Source organism: Gorilla gorilla, chromosome 12 (genome assembly GCF_029281585.2).
Source record: "Gorilla gorilla gorilla isolate KB3781 chromosome 12, NHGRI_mGorGor1-v2.1_pri, whole genome shotgun sequence".
NCBI classification, from domain to species: domain Eukaryota; kingdom Metazoa; phylum Chordata; class Mammalia; order Primates; family Hominidae; genus Gorilla; species Gorilla gorilla.
The window spans coordinates 55287037-55307458 of NC_073236.2; the positions used below are offsets into that span (position 1 = coordinate 55287037).

A 20422-nucleotide genomic window follows, 5' to 3' on the forward strand; every position below is an offset into this window, starting at 1 on the left:
TAAAGAGTTGCTGTGGAGATTAAATGAGCTAATACATATGAAACATTTAGAACAAGATTTGGCATATACTATAGTTGGTGTTAATACTATCATGTTGCAGTACTCACCCATTAACATCGCAAAGACTTAGTACCCCACTATGCCTTATAAAAGCACCCACAGTTCCTTATCAGTGTGAGCAAGTTTATATTTCAATGGCCAAAACAAAAAACAGCAAAATGTGAATTTATATAATTGAAATAATGGTGAGGTGAAGGGTTACATAGATATGAAAAACACCTATCATCTACTAGGGAGAGAATTTTCTAATATCAACAGTGGGTCCTTTTATACCAACCTGAAAAAGGAATACTTAAAAATTGCCTCACCAGGGATCTTCTTAGATACAACGAAATGTTAAAACTCACAAGACTTTCATATACTTCTATTTGGCATCCATCTACTCAGAAAAACCCGGAACCACTTATTGCCTTCAGGGCAGCATCAGACATTACTTTCCCATTGGAGTCCTTGCAGCAGTCTAATAGCCACCTGGGAGCTATCTTCTCCCTAGGTGTCAACTCAGATGCAAAAAGATGAGATCCACATTGAGTGCATATGAAAGCCACTCTGGCCTAAAAGCCTTATTACTCACAGGAGCCAACATCTCTTGCAATAAGCCTATAAGCATAGATTTCAGCATTCCTACAGGGCACATGCTCAGAAAAAAAGAATCTGAACTATGGGAAGTCAAAAGCTATGACTCCCCATAAGGTATTTATAATTCTTTCTTAGTTCCTCCTAATGAAGCTATAATTTACTAATTGATGTCATTTTTATCATAAGCAATGTTGCCTATAAACAATCAATATTTTACTTTTTTTAGGTTATTGAGGGTACACAGCTGCAGGATTAGCCAAAGGTCAGATTCTTATGCAGGAGAAAATCATTCTACAATCCTCTAGCACAATGCTTCTCAAACTTTGAATGTTATAAAACCCATGCAATGATAACATTTTATAAGGCACACTGATATAAACTGCAGGGGCTTGGTGAAGACATTAATTACAATTTCTTTATATAATATGACAAAACACAATGCAAATAATATGTGAGATTATATAATTTTTAATTTGGGACATAATTATCCCAAATTAGGGATATAATATTTGATAAAACTTCCAATTATGTCTAGCTCATAAGCAACCACAGCTGTGACCATAACTTTTTTGAAGTAGCTACATCATGTCTAATTAAGACATGATGAATGATCTGTCCAAGTTCTTGATAGTCACCACTCTTAAGAAACTTTGTAAAAGTAGCAGGCAGCAAATGACAGAAGATGATTTATTTATTGTTTTGTCTCTGACAGATGAAAACTCCCTTTTCCACTAGTCAAAATTTGGATACCTTGTTCTCTTGAAATTATTCACCAAAGGTACCACCATTCTTTAACTCTAACAGTTGTTACTTGTCTTTTTTTGATGCAGTGTTGACATTTCTTGTAATGATTTTAGAAACAATGGTGAAGATTTCTCTCAAACACAGAAGTTATTCTATTTGACTTAATAATCTTTCTTTAGGTTCAAATCCACAGCAGCGTCTAAAAAATCATGAGAACCATTTTAAACATTACGTTTCCCAAGTTGAATTTTTGCTGTCAATTCCTAATCTTTGTCAGTAAGTGTTAATATATTTCCTGGCAGCTGCCGTAATTTTTCAGTTAAGCTATTCAGGTGGTCAAATGTCAACTAAGTAACCCAGGTGTGTAACTAAGAACTAACCTTTACTAAATCTGCAAAGTTGGATCATTTGCAAAATACTTCCCAATTCTTGATAAAACTCATCCTTTGGATTGCCAATGCACTTAACTATGAAACAACGAAAAATAGTATTCTGTTCTCAGTTTTTTGTAGAAAGCTAAAAACAAACGGTTATGTGGTTGATAGCTTGGATTTTATCATGGACATCATTTTGACAATATTTTAAAATTTGTAATTCATAATTTTAGGAAACCATTTACACATGGAAGTCCCTCTGCAAATAACATATTACTTGAATACCAGTGCTATCAGAGTAAACCTTGGTTGTAACAAACATTTTTAAGAAGTATTTTCATAATACCTCATTTGCCTTGAATATTTAATCCCCAGAGTTCTTTTTTCTTCTTCCTAAACAAAGTTCTTCCAGACATTTCACCTCAGAGACTGTAAATAGTGCTGTTGTCTAGCAGTTACTAATGTCTATAGATTCATCAATATGCAATTAAATATTGCAATAAAACTTTAATAATGTCTTGGATTATGATCATCTATATCATCTAATATGTTGGTCTACTAATTATGTTATTGATTTTTTTTTTTTTGCTTTTCTGGTTCCAAGTAGTATAAAAAACTTCCACACAAGCTGGTAAAATTGCAATTCTACAATAGTGATTCATTCTGATGTTAGATATTATGTGTTCTTGCACTCCTAGCTTCTTGAGCTTCTTTATCTGATACTAATCTAAAAACAGAAATTTGTTTCATATTTTGTTCTTGTAATGCTTTTAAAAGCTCAAACCCTTTTCTGGGTGGGGTGGATATCTCTGAAAAGGTATTGAAATAACTTGTTTGACACCACTGATTAATTTGATAACATTTTTATACAAATAAGATATTTAGGCAAAGGGACAGGTCTATTACTATAGTTTACAAATCTAAGTTTGAGATAATCCTAATTATGCTGCCTAATTTCTCATCTCTTTTGACTTCTGTGTTTGCCATATAGATCTGATAGTTTTCTAGCTTTAACAGAAAATTTTCCTTATAAATGAGCAAAAATATAAATATCTGTCAAAATTAAATCCATATTATCATAAAGTCTTCAAGAGAATTGTAGACCTTAATATCAGCAAATGATTTAAAATTTTTTAAAAACTCAAGGATGTGGTAAGAAAATATAAAGTATTGGTATATAGGTTTCATTAATTTAAGAAGTAAAATTATAAAATTAAAAAAAACATTAATTACACTCATATAGGATCAAAAAGACCTTTGAAAATTATGAAAGCCTACAGTGCTCTTTACCAAGATAATTTTATTAGAATATGTTTTCTAATAAAGAAATGTTATTTCTAATGCTAAATCTAATATGTTATTCTATTTGACTTAATAATCTTTCTTTAGGTTCAAACCCACAACAGTGTCTAAAAAATCATGAGAACCATTTTAAACATTACATTTCCCAAGTTGAATTTGAAAATTAAGCTTTGAAAAATTATTTTTTAAGTTTTAAAAACAATTAATTATGAAATTCAATTAAAATTCAGATTTTTCCCAGTTGGTAACATCAAAAACCAAACAAGAGGAAAGGAGGAAAGAAGGGATAGAAAAAATAATCAGAAACATCTTGTTGCTTATTTTTTTAGGAACACCTAATATTGTGTCAAAAGGAAAACACACAAAAAAAGAGCAAATGAAATAAAAAAAAAACTGAACAAGGATTTCTTTGTGTTTCTCACATACACAAAACAAAGAGTTGTGCTGATAAACTGAGTTTGTCTTAGAAACCTAAAGGAAGTGTTTACAGTAACAATCAAACTCAGTGCGATGGCTCAACAGGAAGGTGGCAGAGGCTGTGTTGTGTTCCCACTATAGAGCTGCTCTCTGGCAGAGGGGACTACACAGTCTTACCCACGGAAATATTTTCTGAATTCAGGAAGTTTGACAAGGTAACCATACAAATATTAGAAAAAGAAAATTTCACCCATGATAAATTTCTGAGCGATTGTGTTTTTTTTTTTAAAAAATAAGTTTTTACCACCATAAACAACTAGGGCACACTGGGAGTCACTTGCTTGGCTGCAGTACACTCCTTGGGAAGCTTTGCCTTATAGCTGTGTTAAACATTTAGCATCTGGAACCACTGACTGGGCATTTGATACTCACTCAGACCATCAGTGTTATGTAAATTTTGTGAAGGTCTCGTCGCAAATTTTAAAATAATAAATATAAGTCATAATTTTAAAAAATTAATAACAACGTTCTCTTCAGCCATCTGAATGATGGGTAGTGTGAGCCACAGATGAGGGTTCACACACAGCTAGCTCCTTTTCCCCATTGTAATTTTTTAAAAAAATTAAAAGATCTTAAATAACAACCTTAGTTTTTGGAAATGAGACCATGTAACTAGAACTTCTGTCACATAGTTCTGGACCTCTAGACAATCTATGGATCCAGAATTTCTTGATCATTTCACTGGAGTCTGCTTTTAGCACTGAATCAGATGGTAAGCCAATAAGTACATTATGCTATAAAGCTGCAAGGCTGAGTGTTTCAATTTAGAAAATGGAAGTAAACAAATTCTTATCAGCTGTTTGGTTAAATTTGGATTGAAAAGTTATCTCCTCAGGTTTTTGAGTTTAAATATGATTTTTGGATAGATATGCCCACTAATACATGATCAATTATTTTCCTCCAACTAGTAAAATCATAAGATGCTGGAAAGAGCCAAATCCGTCCTCAGGTACATTCGCCATATACACTAGAATTCAGTCAGCCTAAAATTCCAATATTGTATTCTTATCTTCAAAGTATTTTGGCACCAAAGTGATACGCTGTCTACTCAAAATATTGAACATATCTCTAAGACATGATCCTTGAGCAAGCCCCCTAAAATCATAGAAATGGTCTTTATCAGTAATATTAGTTTCACAAAATGTTCTAAATCTTACTCTTCATTTCCTGCATATTTCATGATGGAAATAAAATCTTTTACTTGCTATTTCACTGTATGACCATGGAAAAGTGCACAGTTAGTATCCTTGATTTGAGGAGATCCACAATTTTCACTCTCTGTCAATGCTAAGTCAAAAATGAGAGGTTTACTGTTGTATGTGAATGTTGTCTCTGAGCAGGGCAAAGCCTTTCTTGCTGCACACACAGCTAAGTGCTCAGACACTACTGATTCCTACATGCCTTTTGCAGTCTAAATCCGTGCTCACAACTAAATGAAAAAACTCTTCTATAGGTTTTTAGTGATAATTGGAAAAAAAATTGTCAAGCATATTTTTCTCATACGTGTACTGTATTTACAGCAAACACTGATATCTGCATTGCACATTTGTGATTAAAGCAAAATATCTGTCAGCACACTTTATAATGATGTGCATAGAGTTAGTTAATAAGGGAATTTTGCAAATAACTTATAACTTATTCTATTTTCTCTCTAAGCATACCTTGCCATAGGTGCTTCATCAATAGCATGACATATCATTTTTAAAAGTTTTTTGCTATAAGAAGTGCAACTTTAAATGATTTCCATAGTTTAGATCTCAATTTCACCTTTATTCAGTTCTATACTGAGAAGCATTATTTTGCATTTTGCTCACGTATTTTTTCTGGAAAAATTCAATAGGCTTATCAGAGAGAGAGATTATTGCTCTAGATTGAAAGATTATAAAAAATGCTTCCACAGCTTCACCACATTTGTTGGGTAGTGAAGACATTCTTCAACAGCAAATTCACAGCCTTACAGTTATTTTATCACATTACTTTTAAAAGGAGTTTGGTAATAACATGACCTCATCTTGTTGACACAGTATATACTATGTTTAACTTCCAGTTTAGCTGCTGCCAACTCCATAGCATCCAAATAATTGTCTTTACTCACAAGATTTATGATATTTGGAGTTCAAGTTAGGGAGGAAAATTCAACATCAAACCCTAAACTGCAATAATGATAACAAACCATGATTCCAAAATATCTTTTTAAATGAGAACTTACATATTACTATTAAGCGTCACTTCTGTGAGTCCAAAAAAGTATAAAACATCAACTCAATTTCCCTAGTAGAAGTGCTCATTAGTCTAGAAATAAATCTCCAGAACTGAACAAAAGCAGTTTTCAGTCTCCTCTTCAATACTTTCTATTGTGCTGGTAAATAGATGAGAATCAGTTCTACATGGGGCAAAATCTGGCTCTTCTCACAGTGGAAAATGAACATCACAAACAGCACTCTTTGATATCTGGGTTATTAGATGATTATTTTTTTCTGAAGAGAAAACTATGAGAACATTTTCACATATGAATCCAGAATTATGTTTTAAAATCACCAAATAACCCACTTTCCATCAGTTTCCACTAAAGATCTACAAGTTCTTCACCAAAAACTTACAAAGAACTATACAAGTGAGTAAAGTAGTGGTAGGAATGACAATATTATTAAGGGTTTTTTTTTAATTGAAGGGCTTTAAATTACATTATATGTTAATTCTTCCATCTTAAAAAAATGAATTCTCTCATGTTGGAAAAATCCTCTTTTTTTTACCCCAAGTCTCCTTCGTCTACCATCTCTTCTCCTTTTGACATCCCAAAATTAATGTATCCGAACCCAAACATGTATTATTCCCTGATGATTCTGCTCCATTCAGTCTTCTATGTCTCAGTTGTAAAAGGAAAATAAATCTTGGGGCCCCCAAATCACTAAACTAAAGGTAAATGTCAAGCTGGGAACTGCTAATGGCAAACCTGCCTCCCATTCTATTCAAAGTGACCCCTGTGCTCACTGGGATTAATGCATATATCATTGCCTCATTGGAAAAGCTAATCAGAAACTCAAAGGAATGTCTCTCATCTACTTATGACCTGGAAGCCCCCTCCTCACTTTGAGTTTTTCCATCTTGGCCTTGAGTTTTCCCACTTTTCCAGACTGAACCCATGTACATCTTACACATATTAATTGATGTCTCGTGTCTCCCTAAAATGTATAAAGCCAAGCTGTGCCCGTACTACCTTGGGCACATGTCATCAGGACCTCCTGAGGCTGTGTCATTGGCGTGCCTCCATGATCTTGGCAAAATAAGCTTTCTAAATTAACTGAGAACTGTCTCAGATTTTCAGGGTTCACAGTCAACAGCAACTCTACCCCTCTTGCTCAGACAACTGGATCATTAAACTCATCCTGTACTCCTTTCTGGTTGTCTACCCTATATAATGTCTGTAAAGACATCCCGTTGGCTTCACCTTCAAATTGTTTTCAGAAGCAGACCTATTTCTTACCACTTCATCATCATCCCCAGTCCCTTTCTCCCCTGAGTAACTACGGCCTTCAATTTGTCTTCCTGTTTCAACTCTTGTTGCCTCAAAGCCTATTCTTCACACAGCAGCCAGAATGGTTCCTTAAAAAATGTAAATCAGATCATGACACTTTTCTGCCCAAAATCCTTCCATGGTTCTCCACTGTTGTAGCCAACAAGGTCTTGCACGATATATCCTTTATCTCTTGTTCACTCTACTGTAGTCACACCAGCCTCCTCTCTGCCCTTTGAGCATGCCAGGTCTGCTCCCAGTTCAGGATGTTTGTATTCATTTTCCTGCTGCCTGGAATGCTCATAACTGCACCACCACATAATTCATTTATTCTCTTTCAAGTCCTTGTTCAAATGACAGCTTCTCAATGAGGCCCACTCTGACCACCCCAGTTAATTCACAACCTCTTCCCCAGCACTCCTAATCCTCTTTGCCTCTATTTTTTTCTCCAATACTTATCACATTTTAGTATTCTACATAATTTACTCATGTATAGTTTATTATTGCCATCCTCTGCTAAAATGTCAGTTCCATGAGGGCAACAATTTTGATATGGATGGTTTACTAATGTATCTTAAGCATGTAAAACAGTTCCTGCTACGGAGATCATGCTCAATAAATTTTGCTGAACGATTGCATTTTCATAAGCATTTCTGTCCTTCCTACAAGTTATTGTTCACTGCTGTTAAGCTCTTTAAGATTTACAACAAATCTGTCATTTTAAATTTTGATTAAAAAGCTTTTCTTCTCTACCCATTTTCTGCAGCAGGAGAGCTGCCCTCAGTGTCACCTTCTCAACTGAAACTATGGTGTTGTTGAATAAGGGAGAATAAGAGAGCCGTGAATGGGGAAGGTAGCTCAGTGAATTTAGTGGTGAAGCGAAACTATTATCACCATCAAGAAAAGACTGTCTCAAGAACTGCTGTCAGCCCAACTAAATAACAGAGGAAAGCCAGTATCATCTTTAAGTCCTACTATTATCTGTTGTGCTGAACTTCAAAGCAACTTGCAGACTCACAATTATGTGACTTCCAATTATATCAACAACAAATGTGCGGCAACAACACACAGAAAGTGTGTGGATATTATTCATTTATATGAATACCCTAAGTTATCAAGCTCATTTTATTAAAAAATCCTTATTTCTACTCTATAAAGCAAAGGTGAAATAACATGAAAAACAAATCGTGCATCATCTGCTTTTTATATGTTGCCATCTTTTCTCAGTAATCATAAAGTATCAAAAATACATTTGTAATACTGATTAAAAATATATGGCATAACATTACATAAATATATGAGAAGCTCAGTAGTGCAGGCAAGATAGTTAATGTTTCTAAATAGATAAAGGGAAGATAAATGAAAAAATACAAAATTGTTGTGATTAGGATTCATTTATCATTGAATGATAACCAAAATTATATTTGATATTGTTATTATTAATATCCAATCAATTATAAATAATATGTGCAATCTTATTTGTAATTTTTATGTTAAATTGCATCATAAAAAATAACTCACTTTAGATTATATGTATCATATTCAATGGATGATCTTGGCACTGCAGGGATCATATAAAGAAATCCAAGATGTTCATTTTCACGTATTATTTTAATGATTTGCAAGGGATCACGAATGTTGGCTTTAACAACTTCTTCTCGGTCGTGAAAAGTGTACTTAGGGTAAGCTGAAGATCTAGTCCCAAAATGACCTCTTTTTCCAATACCAGTACGTGGCAGTTTAGGAGGAGAGGGAGAGAACACCTCAACATAGGGTCGATGAATCTAAACAAAGCCAATTTTTGAAAAAAAAAATGAGTCTTTGCACACACACACACAAGAGCAACAAAATATTACCTTCAAGGACTAATTGCCATATTGCATGATATGTCTAGGGCTCAAAGGCAAGCATTTTGGCACTGAAAATTTTCAAACTATTGTTAGGCAGTCATATTCCTTCTCAGTACTCCCTATCCAGATACGCATCCTTTTACCACAAAGCAGTCCCAGTTTCAGCTTCCATTGCCTTCTCCTCTCCTTTAACTCAATGTTTATTACATCAAAATATTACCAGGTCTTTGATGTCCATGGGAGCCCTCTTCCCTCCTTGCTTAGTTACTCTGCATCTATCTTTTCTGGGACCTCTCCTCCCAACCTCCCCCTCTGTTCTGACCACCTTGATGCTCTTCAGTGAGTGGAGTCTTGGACAGCTGTTATTGTAACTCATAACTTTACTTCTTTGTGAATATGAGGGGTGGTTATATTGAGTGTTGGGAATCACTATGCGATAGCCTTAGAGAAGCATTGATTTTATCAACTACTATTGGCTGTTCTTTAGACCAGTGCTTCTCAAACTTTAAATGTGCAATGAATTACCTGGGGTTCTTATTAAAATGCAAATTTTGATTCAGTACAGCTAGGGTGGAACCTGAGATTCTGCCTTTCTAACCTGCTTTCAGGGGTTTGGATCCTGCTGACCATGGACTACACTTGGAGCAGCAAGGCTGAGTCCCACCGTGCCATGCCCACACACTCCAGCTTTGCTCTAGTCTCTGGGCTTCACTGTCTGTGCGCTCAGTGCCACTCACACCCCCCAAAAAACTTGGGTGGCATCACCCATATCTGTTCCTCCCATGGAGGAGGTTAATCACTGTGTTTGAAGAAATTTGACACTAACTCCAAAGGTCATCACCTTGCCTCTCTGACAGTATAGGAGTAACTGGCTTTAAGATAAGAGTCACCATAGTAGACGTGCTTTGTTGAATAACTATTGTAAATATACGCATGAGTATTTTATTGCCTATTAACATAGCTGGCAGAGGCTGCCATTTCTGCAGGGATTTATTACTACAAGCTCTGTGGAACAACTTCTCCAGAAAATTTGTACTCACAGGGAACATTATACCCCAACTCTGATTAAATATACTTTGTTCAATAGCAGTTTGACAACACCTAGCAAGTTCAGAGCTGAAGGAAACACATCTTTGAACATAAAAGGTAAAATGTGTGTCTTTGACTTCTTGGCCAGGGATGGCAGCAATAACACTGTTCTCTTCTGAGAATGAATAGGCCAAACCTGAACCAGAGAAAACACACATCACCTTATCTCAATGTTTCAATGAGGGCTAGTCCACTTTAGTATTTTTATGAGACTAAAGCGTTACTGTTTTAACAGAAAATGCATTTATTTTATTTGTTCTAGTCTTTAAAAAGTCTTACTGCATTCTAAGTGGAAGACTTCTTCCACAACAGGGTTACATATTTTCCTCTGAGCCCTAATTTCTCATTATGTAACTCAGTGGGAAAATGTGATTCACATTTTCCTCCCATGGAGGAAGTTAATCACTGTGTTCTGCTGTGTTCTTTAGCAGTAACATAGGTTCAGATTTGGGGGTGGGAAATAAAGAAAGCATTTATTCATAAACTGTACAATGCAGTACTTCTCCCTGATGGATGCCCCGTCCGATTCGATAAGTCAATTTCTTCCTTAATTAACAGAGGCCTCCAACTTTCCTTCCTGCCTGCCTTCCTTTACCTCCCAGGAAATCCTCCTTGTTGCATTTCTATTTGAAACTCATTCAGATAAATCAATATCTGAAAAAATTACCTTTTTCTCAGAATAAATACCTTTCTTATTTTACGTAAAACATCCCATTTTTCATATTTCTCTTTAATTCCTAACTCTTTACTGAGTTATTCACTGAGTGACAGCTACAACCAGGAAGCATAGCTCACAACCTAACATTCCTTTTCAGCCCCACTTTTATCCCAGATGTCTATACACGTTCTCTCCTTTTCTTTAAATTCAAATTTTTGAAGCCCTCTTTATGCCAAATGAATTAATTTACAGGCAATTAAATCTTTCCTGGCTCAGATCTTTTCTGGAGAAAGAGCTCCCTCTGGCTCCACTTCACAGACACCATAGTAACTGAGGCTTTATAATTCCATCTAGTTCATCATATGATTTCATTCTTTCAGGATGATCTCACCCAAACCCAAAATAAGCTCCTGTGCATCTAGCTTCTCCTCGAGCTCCCACCTCTCTCATCTTATCTATCCCATTAACTTTCCACTCATTCTTCTCAGCTTAGTGCAACTCCCAAAGGTGGCTTTTTATTCACTGACTGGCCCCCCGATGGCCAGGTGTAAGAGTCCCTTTTATTTAGTTTTTCATTATTTTGTACCTTAAACAACTAAAGAGAGCTCTTATACCCCACTGTGCTGAGTGTTCACTTGTCCACCTACGTACCTCCAGACTCTGAAATCCTTGAGGACAGACCTTGTCCTCAACTGTGCATGTCTAGCAGTTCTAATCCAATGGTTGGACCTAAACCAGCACTCAATGTGTGACTGTCAAAGTTATCCTCTCAATCAAAACCTCAGAGAAATCTTGGCTCTACTGGTATCTTTACTGTAGGTATGCCTTTCATATTTTCTCCCCTTATTGTTATTTTTTCTTCAATTATCTAGAGATATTCATTTAAAGGCAAGCTCTGGTGATTTCTTCCCTGAGCTACCATTTCTTTATGCCTTTCAAGGCAACTTCCTCGCTCTACAACTCTCACCAGCTACACAAATTGTCTTGCTAGCTGGCTTTGTCTCACTTTATTGCTCTTCACCAGGGTCTTCAAAGATTACCATTTTTGGTAAAAATGATGAAAATTTCAAAAAAGTTATAATAACATTCAAAATACTATTATATCTTCTTTATCATGCAAAAGAAGGTCAGAAGGCACTGTACAGATGCTGAAAGTTTCCTTTATGATTTTCTTCCCCTGTAAGAGTTTTCCTTAAATAGGATGAAGAAATGTTATATTTCCCAAACTTATTATGCAACCTTATAGAAAATGACTTTGCTTCTATTCTTATGAGTTAAAAGTATGCTGACAATGCTATACAAAACAAAATTAAGTTAAAAGAATCAATTAAGTATTTTAATATTATACCTGCATTTTTTTCACAGCATCTTGATGCTCAAGAAACTGAGTAGATGATGTGGCAAAACTTTTTTTTGCTATGCTTACTGGACGTTTAATGATTCCTGCAGTCATTAACTGAAATCGGTTCTGTTCATGTATGTATTCTGGCTGCTTATGATCTTGGTAGACTTTTAGCACTGGCTTTGGGAAATAGAGAGACATGTTAATTTTTATTAACATTCATATAAACTTGTTTTATTTTTCACTACCTTTGGACTCTTTCTCCTGTTGGAAATTGATCTCCTTGGACTAATTTCCTATCAAAGATGCAGTCCTAATAGTTAACTACTACCATTGCCTGTCCCTGGCCTATTGCTTGAGTAAGACTTTTCTACCTAGCTTCCATTAATTTTATACTTGAAATTATCAATGAATACTTACAAGAATAAATTACAACAGAAAAGGCTCAGAAGTATGAAATCATATACTCCCTAATTGTCCATTACAAACCCCCATCATTTACTAATACTGCTACTATGGGAAGAAGTGCATAATTCTCCCACCAAAATCAAAATCATCAACCACTTCTCATAGCCACAACTTATTGAAGATCTAAAAAAAATAGGTGGCATTATCTTAGGCTATTCAACTGAAAATTATGGCAATAAAACCCCAGCTTTTAACATAATAAAGTGAAGAATTCATTATAATGGCTTTTTGTTACTAAGCATTATCAGTTTATCATAATTGCTAGTCTCTCATATACTGGGATAAGAAAAAAAGGCTTGAGATTAAGTAAAGGAAACAGCAGTTAACTTTTCAGTTACATTGCACTTGGTTTTAGATAAAAATCCCTTTTGAGCCACTCACTGAAGAAAGGAAAAGGCTAGCTGTTGCTACAAAGATGAAGGAGAGCTAAGTTATATAATAGTGCTAAAAAGGAATAGAGAACAGGATCACAAGTTGAGAACAAGAAGAAAAAATGTCTGTTTACACAGGGTGACTTCACAGAGACCAAACAATGATCTATAAAAATGATGTTAAGATTAATGCACATTTGGAAAACCCTTCTCTAAAACCTACTGAAATTAATAAGGAAAACAAATAAGCAAATGTTGAGGGATTTCATTACCACCAGATCTGCCTTACAAGAGATCTTGAAGAAAGGCACTAAATACAAAAAGAAAAGTCTATTACCAGCCAATACAAAAATGCACTTAAGTATATAGACCAGTGACACTTTAAAGCAACCACACAAACAAGCCAGTGTAATAAACAGCTAACAACACAATGACAGGACTAAATCCACACATATCAACACTAACCTTGAATGTAAATGGGCTAAATAACCTGTTTGGCAAGTTGGATTAAAAAAGCAAGACCCAGTGATATGCTGTCTTAAAGAGACCCATCTCACATGCAGTAACACCCAGGGACTCAAGAAAAGGGATGGAGGAAAATCTACCAAGCAAATGGGAAACAGAAAAAAGCAGGGGTTGCAATCCTAATTTCAGACAAAACAGACTTTAAACCAGCAAAAATTAAAAAAAAAAAAAAAAAGACAAAAAAGGGCATTACATCATGGTGAAGGGTTCAATTCAAGAAGACCTAACTATCCTAAATATATACGCATGCAACACAGGAGCACCCAGATTCACAAAGCAAGTTCTTAGAGACCTACAAAGTGACTTAGCTGCCACAGAACAATAGTGGGAGACTTCAACACTCCATTGACAGTATTAGACAGATCATCAAGTCAGAAAATTAACACAGATATTAAGGACCTGAACTCAACATTGAACCAAATGAATATGATAGACCTCTACAGAACTCTCCACCCCAAAACAGCAGAATATACATTCTTCTCATTGCCACATCTTCTAAAGTCAACCACATGATCAGACATAAAACAATCCTCAGCAAATGCAAAAGAACTGAAATTATACCAAACACACTCTTAGACCACAGTGCAATAAAAATAGAAATCAAGACTACTAAAATTGCTCAAAACTATGCAATTACATGGAAAATAAACAACCTGCTCCTGAAAGAATTTTGGATAAATAATGAAGTTAAGGCAGAAATTAAAAAGTTATTTGAAACTAATAAGAACAAAGATACAACATACTAGAATCTCTGGGACACAGTTAAGGCAGTGTTAAGAGGGAAAATTATAGCACTAAATGCCCATATAAAAAATTAGAAAGATCTCAAATTAACAACCTCCAATCACAACTTAAAGAACTAGAAAAGTGACAGCAAACCAACCCCAAAGTAGCAGAAGACAAGAAAGAACCAAAATCAGAGCAGAACTGAAGGATATTGAGAAATAAAAAAAATGGAAAAGATCAAAAAATCCAGGAGTTGTTTTTTTGAAGACATTAATAAGACAGATAGGCCATTAATAGCTAGATTAATAAAGAAGGAAAGAGAGAAAATCCAAATAAACACATTCAGAAATGACAAAAGGGATATTATTGCTTACCCCACAGAAATACAAATAACCATAAGTGATTACTATGAATACCATATGCACATAAACTAGAAAACCTAGAGGGGATGGATAAATTCCTGGACACATACACCCTCCCAAGATTGAACCAGGAAGAAACTGATTCTCTGAACAGACCAATAATGAGCTCCGAACTCAAGTCAGTAATAAATAGCCTTGCAATGACCAGATGGATTCACAGCCAAATTCTACCAGATATGCAAAGAAGAGCTGGTACCATTCCTACTGAAACTATTCTAAAAAAAATTGAGGAGGGGGGACTCTTCCCTAACTCATTTTATGAGGCCAGCATCATCCTGATGTGAAAACTTGCCAGAGACACACACACACAAAAGAAAACTTCAGGCCAACATCCTTGACAAACATTGATGCAAGAATCCGCAACAAAATGCTTGCAAATCGAATCCAGAAGCACATAAAAAACTAATCCATCATGATCAATTAGGCTTTATCCCTGAGATGCAAGTTTGTTTCAACATATGCAAATCAATAAATGTGATTCATCACAGAAACAGAACTAAAGACAAAAAAAACATGATTATCTCACTAGATCCAGAAAAAGCTTTTGATAGAATACAATATTCCTTCATGTTGAACACTCAATAAACTAGGTATCAAAGAAACATACCTCAAAATAATAGCCATATATTACTCACAGCCAACATCACACTCAATTGTTAAAAGCTGGAAGCATTCCTCTTGAAAACCGGCACAAGATAAGGATGCCCTCTCTCACCACTCCTATTCTACATAGTATTGGAAGTCCTGTTCAGAGCAATCAGGCAAGAGAAAGAAATAAGGGGCATCAAAATAGGAAGAGAGGAAGTCAAACTATCCCTGTTTGCAGATGACATGATTCTATATCTAGAAAACCCCATAGTCTCTGCCCGAAAGCTTCTTCAGCTGATAAACAATTTCAGCAAAGTTTCAAGATACAAAAATTAATGTACCAAAATTACTAGCATTCCTGTACACCAACAGCAGTCAAGCCAAGAGCCAAATAAGAAACCCAATCCGATTCACAATTGCCATAAAAAAGAATAAAATACCTAGGAATATTTTAACCAGGGAGGTGTAACGTCTCTACAATGAAAATTACAAAGCACTGCTCAAAGAAATCAGAGATGACACAAACAAATGAAAAAACATTCCACGCTCTCCGTGATAGGAAGAATCAGTATCATTACAATCGCTATACTGTGCAAAGCAATTTACAGATATAAGGCTATTCCTATCAAACACAAATGACATTCTTCACAGAACTAGAAAAAACTATCTTAAAATTCATATGCAACCAAAAAGGAGGCTGAATAGCCAAGACAATCCTAAGCATAAAGAAGGACACTGGAGGCATCATGTTACCTGACTTCAAACTATACTACAGGGCTACAGTAACCAAAACAACATGGTACTGGTACAAAAACAGACATGTAGACCAACAGAACAGAATAAAGAGCCCAAAAATAAGGCCGCACATGTACAACCATGTCATCTTTGACAAAGCTGACAAAAACAAGCAATAGAGAAAGGACTCCCTATTCAATAAATGGTACTGGGATAACTGGCTACCCATATGCAGAAGATTAAAAATGGACCCTTTCCTTACACCATATACAAAAATTAACTCAAGATGGATTAAAGACATAAATGTAAAACTCCAAACTATAAAACCCCTGGAAGACAACCTAGGCAATACCATTCTGAACATAGGAATTGGCAAAGATTTCATGACAAAGATACCAAAAGCAATTGCAACAAAATCAAAAATTGACAAATGGGATCTAATTAAACTTAAGAACTTCTGCATAGCTAAAGAAACTATCAACAGACTGAAAAAACAACCTACAGAATGGAAGAAAATATTTGTAAGCTATGCATCTTTGAAGGTCTAATATCCAGAATTTACAAGAAACTTAAACAAATCTACAAAAAAAACCCACAAACAAGCCCATTAAAATGTGGGCAAAGGACATGAACAGACACTTTTCAAAAAAAGACATAGACATGGCGAACAAGCATATGAAAAAAAGCTCAATATCACTGGTCATTAGAGAAACGCAAATCAAAACCACAATGAGATACCATCTCATACCAGTCAGAATGGCTATTACTGAAAAATTAAAAAAAATAGAAAAGTAAATTATGGAATATTTATACAATCAGATACTATGCCACCATTAAGTGTAAAAAGCTAGATGGAGAGTATTGTATTTATTTGTAATATGACAAATAAAATAATAAAAAATTAAAATAAAAAATAAAAACCATTGTGGAAAGCAGCATGGTGACTCCCCAAATAGCTAAAAGCAGAACTCCCATTCGAGCCAGTAATCCCACTACTGGGTATATACACAAAGGAATATAAATTGATCTATCATAATGAGACATGCATGTGTATGTTCATTGCAGCACTATTCACAATAGCAAAGACATGGAATCAGTCTAAATGCCCATTATTGGTAGACTGGATAAAGAAAATGTGGTATATATATACCATGAAATACTACACAGCCATAAAAAAGAACAAGACCATGTTCCTCAGAGGAACATGGATGGAGCTTGAGGTCATCATCCTTGGCAACAGAAAACCAAATATCACATTTTCTCACTTATAAGTGAAAGCCAAATGATGACAACACATGAACAAAAAGAGAGGTACAAGAGATCCTGGAGTCTACTTGAGGGAGGAGGGTGTGAGGAGGGAGAGGAACAGAAAAAACAACTATTGTGTACTACACTTAGTACCTGAGAGATGAAATAATCTGTGCAACAAACCCCCATGACCTCAGTTTACCTATGTAACAAATCTGTACATATACCCCTGAACCTAAAATAAACGTTAAAAAAATTACACATAAAAACACTAGCTGCATCCTGTGTGAAGGTGCAGTTTCACCTATGCAGATCAGGCAACAAAAAGTTGAAAGAGATTATAGTATAACTTAGGTTAAGGGTGAAAATGCAATTTAATTTCGGCAACATGTGTACATTGGATTGAGAAACTGGTTTCCAGGTAAAATATGTGTGAATTAAGTAAAATTGTATGTTAAATATAATTATATGGAAATTAATTTACAATTAAATATAATTATACATATATGTAATTTTTTCATCAACTCCACAACACCACTCACAGGGCCCTGTCTCATAGGAATATAAGCACCAATACAAAAGGATAATACAATTTTACTGTACCATTTGAAATACTGGCAAAACAACTTGAATGTCTCAAAAGAGGAGAATGATTTAGTAAATTATGGAATGTTCATACAATCAGATACTATGCCACCACTAAGTGTAAAAAGCTAGATGGAGAGTACTGTATTTATTTGTAATATTTTCATGAAAATATTACAAATACACACAATTACAAATTGTAAGTTTCATACATTTGTAAAATTACAAAATTACAAATAAATTTGTATAAAATTGTTTCAGCATGGACAAAGGCAAGAAAGGACATATACTAGATTTCGTCAATGTTAGATGGCATAGAAAAGGCGGTCAGAGATTGGGGAATTTGGAGGTAAGGAAAAAATGTAAAAGAAGAAGAGTAGAAAAGAAAGAGAGTAGGAGAAGGAGGGGTAAGGGAACAGAGAGAGGAGGAAGAAAAGAACAAGAGGAGGGGAAAGAAGCAGGGGGGAAGAGGAGAATAGGAAGAAGAAGGGGAAGGGAAAGGGAGAGGAGAAGGCAGTTGAGGGGAGGGAAGTCAATAACAAAAATACATTCTTACCAACTCTATAAAAAGAAGTCAAACTGCAGACACCCACGTGTGTGAAATTAGTCACTAGACTATTAAGCTACTTTCTCTCTGCATGGTGAAACTTCAGGTCATTTTCACTTTTTTCCTTGTTATTTTTTAATATTGTATGAATTATTTTATTCATGTATTATTTATACTGTGCAAGTTATGTTAGTATATAACATACTGCCTCAAACTTAGTAACTTAAAAACTAACATTTATTTTGCTAAAAATTCTGTAATTTAGGCAGAGCTCAGTGGGGACAGCATCAATGCCTCAGCTGGTGCCCAGTGGAGTAGAGGCAAGCTGTCCCCACTGAGCTCTGCCTAAATTGCAGATATCTGTCAGTTGATACAGGCTGTTGGCTGAGACTTGTTCAGATAAAATCTCCTCGGAGAGACCTTTCTAGTCACCCAATCTAAAGCAGTCTCTTCTGAGTCTCTACCACAGTCCATGTGCTCTTTTCTTTTCTTTTTTTAGAGACAGGATCTCGCTCTGTCACCCAGGCTGGAGTGCAGTGGTATAAGCACAGCTTACTGCAGCCTCTACCTCCTGGGCTCAATGACCCTCTCCCTTTGCCTCCCAAAATGCTAAGATTACAGGCATGAGCCCATGCGTTTGGCTTATTTTTTAAATAGTTACTATCACTAGGTGAAATTGTTCAGTCTGCTTATTTAGAATTACTAGAATGTCAACAGGAATCTTGTCTGCTTTGTTCATTTTTGTTCATTTGCTTTGTTCATTCCTCAGAGCATGGCTCAAACCCTGGCACAGAGTATGCACATAACAAACTTTTAATATACATGAGTAGATGGCATTGGTGACAAATTAAACAACTTTAATCATCAACGGTTAGTGATACACTTTTGTCAAGTGAAGGCAAATACATCAGAGAGAAATAGATGTAAAAAGTTTCATACTAATTCCATGGGAGAAAAATGGTAAGGAGGACTTGGTGCCCCACACAACATGTGGTGGTGCAGGCACACTGAAACCTGAGGAAGAGGAGGGCAGCAGTCAGTGCCACATCCACTGTGCAAATGAAGGTTCAGTGTCAAGCCAATAACAATGGTGACTTTGCATTTTGTGTTGATTCCATTTGTATTGGTTTTGTATTTTCTTTGTATTTAAGGTGTCAATTTGTTTATTAACAATTAGAATTAATTCCTAGCGTGATAGTTTTTTCACACAAAGTAACATCAAATAAAAAACAACAAATCAGCATTATGGATCAAGAATGCTTTCCTTGAAGTGAAATCAGTACTCAAACTTAAGTTTGAGAAGCAAAGAAATAAGGATTAATATCCATAATATATTTTTAAAAACTTAAAAATAGATAAGATAAAGACAACTTAATTTTTTATTTATTTATTTTTTTGAGATGGAGTTTCACTCTTGTTGCCCAGGCTGGAGTGCAGTGGCGTGATCTCGGCTCACCACAACCTCTGCCTCTCAGGTTCAAGCGATTCTCCTGCCTCAGCCTCTCGAGCAGCTGGGATTACCGGCATGCGCCACCATGCCCAGCTAATTTTGTATTTTTAGTAGAGGCGGGGTTTCTCCATGTTGGTCAGGCTGGTCTCAAACTCCCGACTTCAGGTGATCCGCCCACCTCAGCCTCCCAAAGTGCTGGGATTACAGGTGTGACCCACCACGCCCGGCCCAAGACAACTTAATTTTAAAGTGGACAAAGGTTATGAACAGATAATCCACATATTAAGTAATGTATGTGGTGATGAAAAATGAATAAGATGCAAATTATAACAACAATGTGATGCCATTTTTAACATATCAATGTAGCAAAAATAAAAAAAAAAACTTATAGCAACAGGTTTGGTAAAGATGTGGGCAAATAGGCCCTCTCGTACACTGTAGGTGAAAAGGTAAATTTCTAGAGGGCAATTGGGTAATGTTTTTTGAAATTAAAAATGTATATATGACCTAAAGATACCATTTCTAGGAATGCATCTTGATGTGTATAAAGACAATGTCATTCAACACAGCATTATCTGAAATAGCAAAATAAAAACAAAATAAACAAAACCAAATAAAAGCAAAACAAAAAACAAAAATGAAATTACTTGAGTTCACATCGATATGAGACCAGTTAACCAGTACTATGTTATGGCACCTCTATGCAACAAAATACAGTGTAGCTGTTAGAAAAGACACCTCTATATGCAAGGATTAGAAACATTTCTA

The 20422-nt window shown here is 35.4% G+C and overlaps 1 protein-coding gene across 1 annotated transcript in view; it reads right to left on the minus strand.

Annotated features, from left to right (window-relative positions):
- The window catches only part of DNAH6 (dynein axonemal heavy chain 6), a 364719-nt gene that overhangs the window by 285193 nt on the left and 59104 nt on the right, over nt 1-20422 (minus strand). Inside the window, exons 3-4 of the mRNA XM_063695744.1 lie at nt 11996-12169; nt 8572-8834 (exon numbers count right to left, since the gene is read on the minus strand). Of these exons, the coding sequence (XP_063551814.1) occupies nt 8572-8834; nt 11996-12169 (437 nt within the window). The remainder of the gene's footprint in view (nt 1-8571; nt 8835-11995; nt 12170-20422) is intronic.